At 40.1% G+C, this 9,314-nt stretch overlaps 1 protein-coding gene across 1 annotated transcript in view; it reads right to left on the minus strand.

The window, feature by feature from the left end:
- OSBPL6 (oxysterol binding protein like 6) overlaps positions 1-9,314 on the minus strand; it is a 206,852-nt gene that overhangs the window by 29,496 nt on the left and 168,042 nt on the right. Inside the window, exon 14 of the mRNA XM_017868256.1 lies at positions 4,563-4,696. Within this exon, the coding sequence (XP_017723745.1) occupies positions 4,563-4,696 (134 nt within the window). The remainder of the gene's footprint in view (positions 1-4,562; positions 4,697-9,314) is intronic.

Below are 9,314 nucleotides of genomic sequence, written 5' to 3' on the forward strand. Positions count from 1 at the left end.
AAAATTTGCTGAGTCTGATATACTTAAAGCCTTGTTGAAATGCAGCACTTTAATCATAGACATACATCAAATAGGACTTATGTCAAATAAAACATAAGCTTTAAAAGTTTTGGACTACTAAATAAATTTGTTTGTTTGCTTTAGAGACAGGATCTTGCTCTGTTGCCCAGGCTGGAGTGCAGTGGTGGTATCATGGCTCACTGCAATCTTGAACTCCTGGATGCAAGGAATTCTCCTGCCTCCACCTCCCAAAGAATTGGGATTATAGACATAAGCCACTGTGCTTGTCCTAAAGATGTTATTTAAATTCAGTCTCTCTCCCTCCTCCCCTCTCTGAGGGACACCTGGCTTTTTCTCTGGACCCCAGAAAAATATCTGGGAGTTTAACTGATGACATTTGAATACGGATCAACCATGTCTTTAGGCTGCCTATAATGACACTATAATGTGAAGTTATACTAATTCAAAAACATACTCAGAACAAGGAGAACAATGGTCTCAATGTACTCAAGCTAATTAGTACTTGATCAATCTTAAGCGCTACATTAAAAGAGGGACAGCGAGAAGAGAGTTGGCCAACGAGGAGGGCTGATCAGTTGCTTTCTGCCCTCACTATTTCCTTATCTGCTGGCCCTTTTTGTCAAGATATAAAGATGCTGAGACTGCCAAATTCCAGGGCTAATGGTCAGTCTATATATTGGTTGCTACTAAATTGGATTCCGTTAACCTTTTCCTTCCTGAGATTATTGAAACTCCCCTTGGTCTCAATGGTCATCACTTCTAAATCCTTTGGCTGCTTCCCCTGAGTCTCCATCAATGGCTTCTCTTTCTTGGCCTGTCTTATTTTATTTTACTTTTTTGCGACAGAGTCTTGCTCTGTTGCCCAGGCTAGAGTGATCTCGGCTCACTGCAACCTCTGCCTCCTGGGTGCAAGCAATTCTCCTGCCTCAGCCTTCCAAGTAGCTGGGACTACAGGCATGTGCCATCAAGCCTGGCTAATTTTTACATTTTGTAGAGATGGGGTTTTGCCATGTTGGCCAGGCTGGTTTCAAACTCCTGACCTCAGGTGATCCACCAGCCTTGGCCTCCTAAAGTGCTGGGATTAAGGTGCGAGCCACCGCGCCCGGCCACTTGGCCTTTTTTTTTTTCTTTTTGAGATGGGATTTCGCTCTCTCTTTGCTCAGGCTGGAGTGCAATGGCACGATCTCAGCTCACCGCAACCTCTGTCTCCCAGGTTCAAGTGATTCTCCTGCCTCAGTCTCCCAAATAGCTAGGATTACAGGAACCCACCACCACGCCCAGTTAATGTTTGTATTTTCAGTAGAGACGGGGTTTTGCCTGTTGGCCAGGCTGGTCTCGAACTCCTGACTTCATGATCCACCCATCTCGGCCTCCCAAAGTGCTGGGATTACAGGCGTGAGCCACCACGCCCGGCCGGCCTGTTGTTTAAATGTTAATGTTCTCTATAGCAGCAGGAGCACCACTGACCCTTTTATTCTGACTGCAATGCAATTCATCAACATCTATAACTGCCCTGGTATGCAGGGGCATCCATCTTCCTCTCTAGCCTAGACCTGTCTTCTGAGCTCTAGACATAAATATCTAATTGCCTGTAAAATGCCCCACAGACACCTCAATCTCCACAGAAATCCATCATCATATACCTAAAGCAAACCAGCTCCTCTTATAGTCCCACCTTGGGGAAAATAACTTTCACATACCCAGTTATCCAAGTAAAAACCCTGGACTGTCTTGATTTTGTGTTCTTGTCCCTTTCTAATATTCTGCTGATCTCCAAGCCATGCTGATTCTCCCTCCTGGGTGTCTTTGAAATGTATTCCCTCCTTCTACCAATGCTGGCATGGCACTTCCTCAGTTTAGGAATATTATCCCAAGTGTACAAGCTATTCTCAAATTATCTCAAATACCATAAGAATCTGTCAAACTAGTCTTGCCTCCCAATTCCACCTACCCTCCACACTGTACCAGAGTAATCTTTCTAATATGCAAAAATATGCCCTAATAATTCTAATTTCTGGCATTATCATTTACCAGTTAAAATTGTTAAGCCCTCCCTTCACTGACAGGATAAATCCAAAACCCTTTGTGTAGTCCCTGATGAGCTGGTTCTTGCCTACTTAATCAGCTACTCTTAAGAGTAATTCTTCCTTGTTCATCTCATACTTCTTCCACTACGAACTACCTGTCATTCTCCAGACATCTCTCCCACGGCCTAACCATGAATAGCAATTTGTTAGAAAGGAGTGAACTGTCAGTAAACTTAAATACCTTAAGCAAAGGCTGCTGTGGTTTCCAAAAAGGAGTCCACACTTAGAGGTGATGGGAATAGATAGCCAGTGGGGGTGCGACTACCCCGAGGGGAGGGCGACTACCCCGAGGGGAGGGCATGGACACACATGGGAATGTGAACATCACCAAAATGCTGGGATGACACACAACTGCAAACACTGAATTATCTGTTGGATAGGCTGTAACAGTCTATTTGAAACTTAATAGTTCCAAATTATTTTCACATCTTTCAAGGCTAAAATTGAGATTTTTTTGTAAAAATAAATAACAATAACAAATAATCCAACAAAAATCTATTGAGGCTCTACCTTTAGATGCAAATAAATATGTTTTGACAAGAGAGGGAAATATTTTAACCCGAAGGAAGCACAATTAATCAAATTTTGCTCTATTTTACTTTTGTCATATTAGCATCCGGCCCTTCCTTGTGAGCGGTTGCTGTCTATTCAGGCCAGGTTGAAGGTCTGATTCCTCCAAGAAGCCTGATCTGTGGCTCTGCTCTCAGCTCAGGGATCTCCCATTCCTCTGAGCAAACAGAGCCCTGGAAATCTGCACCACCATGTACTGCTGTGAATGTACTACGGCGTGCTCCATTTCACTGTTTCCTGCTCATCTCACGAATCAGATCATGAGCTTGCTGGGAACATGGCCAGGGCTACTTTTACCGTGGTGTTCTGTACCTTGCATAATACCTAGCATATAGTCACCTGAATGGAATACAATGAATAAGGGAATGAACAAATGAATAACTGTTGTAAGATTTCTCTTCATAATTATTTCTAATTTCACCTGAAGCCCGACCCAAGATCTCTATTTACCATTCTCTGTTTCACCTACAAGCAAATAAAAGCAAGCAAGCAGGTAAGCAAGAAACAAATGTTTTCTTGTTTTTCTTAGTAAAGCTCGACTTCTATCTCTAAGCCTCCATCACTAAATACATCTGAAGGAACCGTTGCAACATTTAGGGGGACAAGAATGTATTTTATATGTTTACAGGATGACATTTGAATGTTTACTCGACCATTATTTTGATCTTTCTGATTCACAATAATTCTGATTTCAGAATAATGATTTGGAAGATCAGTTAATGTCAACTGAGTGTTCGACCTATCCATAACATGAGAAGGGTCCAGGGAAAGCCATTAAAATGTTCTTCTAAATAAAGCCCTCTGCAGACTGGCAGAATCATAGCGGATTTTCACGCTCATGCTCCTGAGACCCCTGACTTTGTACTGGAAGCAGCATATGCCCCTCAGCTGACAGTGTTTCATGGATAATGAAGAAAGTGTGGCCCAGATAACAACATCCATGACATGAAACTTAACATTCAAAATACGCCGACAGTTCAGGGACATAAAACATGGTGACACAGTGTAAGTCTACTTTTTAGGGACTGAGGGAAACTGTTCAAGCAGGATCTGCTCCACACGGAGAACCACTTACCCAGGATTTGCTTGCTCCTTCACTCTGATCCAAGGCACCAGGAAGCGAATAATATTTTATATAAACACCGAGTTCTCACAAAATCACATTACAACATTGAATTCTCAAAGGAGTTAAAGTCAGAGCATTTACAGTCTAAAGAAAATACTTCTAAGGAACTACACAGTTGAAAAAAGCATAAGCACAGCTCTAAAGGATTTTTATCAGAAATTTCAACTTTGATATAGATACATAGGGATTTGATTAGTATTAATAAGATCAACTCTATAATATATATTGAAATAGAAAAGTCTAGTTCAGGAAGCATAACTTAGGAAGAAAACCTCAAGAGTGCAAATCAGAAAAGAAAAAAATGGGTGATAGTAATCAGTAATTTTCAACAGATTAAGATGTAAGTGGGAAAAATACTAAGTGCGGAAGATCTAGTACCTTTTAAAAAAATATTTACTATTGGACTGAATATATCCTGGAACACATTTCAGATGTATAGGTCAAATAAATGCATGATTCTTTTTTTAAAATCAGGGGCTACCTTATAAATGACCTTAGAGAAGCATTAAGTGTTCAACTGGCCAAAATTACCATTATATGCTTACAAACAAGTTTGGTTTATTTTCACTCTTACCTTGACATTTTGGGGAAGAAAAGTAATACAATCTAATACCGACACTGCAGTCTTTTGGGGGAATTTCTGCAAACTGTACTATCCCCATGACTAGCCACCTCCCTGCCAGCTCCCCATCTTTTGATCTTTCGTCTTACAGGGTAGGGAGTGTGTCATGTACATGCAAACACACACTCTCGTCTACCTGAGACAGTGACTGTCGGAGCCGTGCCATCTGCGTGCTGTGGCCTTTACTGTGATCCTGCTCGGAAACCATCTGCTTCAGCTTCTCCTTCTCTATAGCTATGCTATTAAATGCAGACTTCAAAAGAGAATGTACTGGGTGGGGAGAAAAGTGAGAAAAAACTGTTAGATATGTGCAGAAAGAATACACAACATTATAAATTTCTCCAGACATTCACTCACAAATAGACATTTTTCTGGAAAGGCTATGTAATGGTCTAATTAAAAATTAGCCTTCAAAAGGAATCTTTATCAGAATATCTATACTCCACACAAGTATTACAATGGCAATTGATCAGAGTGAAAATTCGGTTTTTTTTTTTTTTTTTTTGAGACGGAGTCTCGCTCTGTCCCCAGGCTGGAGTGCAGTGGCCGGATCTCAGCTCACTGCAAGCTCCGCCTCCCTGGCTCCCGCCATTCTCCTGCCTCAGCCTCCCGAGTAGATGGGACTACAGGCGCCCGCCACCTCGCCCAGCTAAGTTTTTGTATTTTTTAGTAGAGACGGGGTTTCACCGTGTTAGCCAGGATGGTCTCGATCTCCTGACCTGGTGATCCGCCCGTCTCGGCCTCCCAAAGTGCTGGGATTACAGGCTTGAGCCACCGCGCCCGGCCAAAATTTGGTTTTTATACCAGATACACCAACAAAAATTTGGAAGTAGCATGTAAAATATCAAGACCAATGCAAAGTATCAAGATTTAGAAATTAATTAATAATCCCTAGAAAGAATAGGGAACAAGTTTACTTGCCATATTTGATTATCATATTTGAGTAGTTCTGTGTAGCACAAAGTCTCATGTAAATCATTTAGAACTATCCAAAAACTATTTTCTAAAGCATGCACCCAAAAAGAGCATTTTATGCATTCTGCCAACATAAAACAGCAGGCTGATCAAGAAGTTTTGACTAGTTCCCTTGGAGGCAGGAAATGATATGCCGTTAAGAACAGCACTTGCGGCCGGGCGCAGTGTCTCAAGCCTGTAATCCCAGCACTTTGGGAGGCCCAGACGGGCGTATCACCAGGTCAGGAGATCGAGACCATCCTGGCTAACCCGGTGAAACCCCGTCTCTACTAAAAAATGCAAAAAACTAGCCGGGCGAGGTGGCAGGCGCCTGTAGTCCCAGCTACTCAGGAGGCTGAGGCAGGAGAATGGCGTAAACCCGGAAGGCGGAGCTTGCAGTGAGCTGAGATCTGGCCACTGCACTCCAGTCTGGGCGACAGAGCGAGACTCCGTCTCAAAAAAAAAAAAAAAAAAAAGAACAGCACTTGCGTTACTTTCTCAGACAGGAATATCTTGTTAAAGTGCTTTGATTTAAAAGCAACAATAAAACAACACCCCTCCCCATTTGGTACATACCTAACAAATTAGCATTGGTAAAATCTGAGGCAGTCTTCAATCATGAACTACAAAATGTTGACTTTCTAACATCTATTTTTATGATAACAGAGTTCCTATAATACGCAAAGTATTCTAAAATAGGTATTTCCTTATTTGAGAAAGGTATTTATAAAAGTGGAAATTTTTAGTGTAAAATAGAGTGGCTGAATTTACAGGGGGAGAATGGCAGGATCACAAGGGATTCATGATCTATTGCTATGGCAATTGGCAGGATCGCTTCCTTCTTGAAGGTTGAATAATACTCCATTGTGTATGTGTGTACCACAGTTTCTTTATCCATTTGTCCACTGACAGATGCAATGAACATGTGAGTGCAGATAACTTTACAACAGGGTGATTTCATTTCCTGTGGATATATGCCTAGAAGAGGGACTGCTGGGTCATATAGTAGTTCTATTTTTAATTCTTTTAAGAATCTCTGTACTGTTTTCCAGTGTATATGACTGCACCAATGTACATTCCCAACAACAGCGTACAAAGGTTTCCTTTTCTCCACACCCTTGCCAACGCTTGTCTTGTCTTTTTAATAGCTATCCTAACAGGTGTGAGGTGGTGGTGCATAGTGGTTTTGATTTGCATTTCCCTAATGATTAGTGATGCTGATCACCTTTTCATGTACTTGTTGGTCATTCTTATGTCATCTTTGGAGAAGTATCTACTCAGATCCTTTGCTCATTTTAAAGTCAGGTTATATGTTTTCTTTTAAAAAAATATTTTTATTTATTTAATTTTGATGAGACAAGGTCTCACTCTATTGTCTATTGTGGAGTGCAGTGGCCTGATCATAGCTCACTGTAACCTCTAACTCCTGGGCTTAAGTGATCCTCCCACCTCAGCCTCTCAAGTAGCTAGGACTACAGGCACACATTACCATGCCTGGCTAATTGTTTAATTTTATTTTTTGTAGAGATGGAGTCTCACTATGTTGCTCATGCTTGTCTCGAACTCCTGGCCTCAAGTAAAGGTTATATGTTTTCTTCCTATTGAGTTGTATGAGTTCTTTATACATCCTGGATATTAACCCCTTATCTGATACACGGTTTGCAAATATTTTTTCCCATTCTGTAGGTTATCTTTTTATTTTGTTGACTGTTTTCTTTGCTGTGCAGAAGCTTATTTTAAAATTTACACAAAAGGTTTTAATTTGAAATTTTCCATTTATTTAGTTTTGATTTTTTAGCCTGAATTTTTGGTGTTATATCTAAGAAATCCATTGCCGAGAACAATGTCAAGGAACTTCTGCTCTACATTTTCTTCTAGGAGTTTTATAGTTTCAGGTCTTACATTTAGGTCTTTTATCTATTTTGAGTTCACTTTTGTGTATGGTGTAAGATAAGGGTCCAATTTCATTCTTTTACATGTGGAAATCTGGTTTTCTCAGCATCTTTCATTGAACAAATTATCCTTTTCTCATTGTGTCTTTTTGGTGTCTTTTTTGAAAATTAGTTGATCATATGTGTTTGGATTTATCTTGAGGCTCTCTTTTCTGTTCCAGTGGTCAATGTATCTGTTTTTAAGCCAATAACCTACTATTTTGATTACTATAGCTTTCTAATATAATTTTAAATCAGAAAGCATGATGTTTTCAACTTTGTTTTTTTCCCCCCAGGTTGCTCTGGTTATCAAATTCTTTTGTGGTTCCATGTGAATTTTATCTATTTTCATATTTTGAATTTATTACACTTTAAATTCTAGGGTACATGGCACAACATGCAGGTTTGATACATAGGTATACATAAGCCATGTTGCTTTGCTGCACCCATCATCATTTACATTAGGTATCCCTCCTAATGCTATCTCTACCCCTGCCCCTCACCCCTGGACAGGCCCCAGTGTGTGACATTCCTTGCCCTGTGTCCAAGTGTTCTCATTGTTAAATTCCCACCTATGAGTGAGAACATGTGGTGTTTGGTTCTCTGTCTTTGTGATAGTTTGCTGAGAATGATGGTTTCCAGCTTCATCCATGTCCCTGCAAAGGACATGGACTTATCCTTTTTTATGGCTGTATAGTATTCCATGGTGTATATGTGCTGCATTTTATTAATCCAGTCTATCACTGGTGGACATTTGGGTTGGTTATTAACATTTGCTATTGTTAATTGTGCCACAATAAACATATACGTGCATGTGTCTTTATAGTAGCATGATTTATAATCCTTTGGGTGTATACCCAGTAATGGGATCGCTGGGTCAAATGGTATTTCTAGTTCTAGATCCTTGAAGAGCCACCACATGGTTTTCCACAATGGCTGAACTAATTTACACTCCCACCAGCAGTGTAAAAGCGTTCCTATTTCTCCACATCCTCTCCAGCATCTCTTGTTTCCTGACTTTTTAATGATCATCATTCTAATTGTCATGAGATGGTATCTCATTGTAGTTTTGACTTGCATTTCTCTGATGACCAGTGATGATGAGCATTTTTTCATGTGTCTGTTGGCTGCATAAATGTCTTTTTTTTGAGAAGTGTCTGTTCATAACCTTCGCCCACTTTTTGACGGGATTGTTTGTTTTTTTCTTGTAAATTTGTTTGAGTTCTTTGTAGATTCTGGATATTAGGACTTTGTCAGATGAGTAGATTGTAAACATTTTCTCCTATTCTGTAGGTTGCCTGTTCACTCTGATGGAAGTTTTTTTTGCTGTGCAGAAGCTCTTTAGTTTAATTAGATCCCATTTGTCTATTTTGGCTGTTGTTCCCATTGTTTTTGGTGTTTCAGTCATGAAGTCCTTGCCCATGCCTATGTCCTGAATAGTATTGTTAAGGTTTTCTTCTAGGGTTTTTATGGTTTTAACATTCGAGTCTTTAATTCAGCTTGAATTAATTTTTGTATAAGGCGTAAGGAAGGGATCAAGTTTCAGCTTTCTACATATAGCTAGCCAGTTTTCCCAGCACCATTTATTAAATAGGGAATCCTTTCCCCATTTCTTGTTTTTGTCAGGTTTGTCAAAGATCAGATGGTTGTAGATGTGTGGTGTTATTTCTGAGGCCTCTGTTCTGTTCCATTGGTCTATGTATCTGTTTTGGTACCAGTACCATGCTGTTTTGGTTACTGTAACCTTGTAGTATAGTTTGAAGTCAGGTAGCATGATGCCTCCAGCTTTGTTCTTTTTGCTTAGGATTGTCTTGGCAATGAGGGCTCTTTTTTGGTTCCATACGAACTTTAAAGTAGTTTTTTTCCAATTCTGTGAAGAAAGTCATTGGTAGCTTGATGGGGATGGCATTGAATCTATAAATTACCTTTGGCAGTATGGTCATTTTCACTATATTGATTCTTCCTATCCATGAGCATGGAATGTTCTTCCATTTGTTTGTGTC

This window comes from Rhinopithecus bieti, unplaced genomic scaffold (assembly GCF_001698545.2).
Source record: "Rhinopithecus bieti isolate Rb0 unplaced genomic scaffold, ASM169854v2 scaffold_3062, whole genome shotgun sequence".
Lineage (NCBI taxonomy): Eukaryota > Metazoa > Chordata > Mammalia > Primates > Cercopithecidae > Rhinopithecus > Rhinopithecus bieti.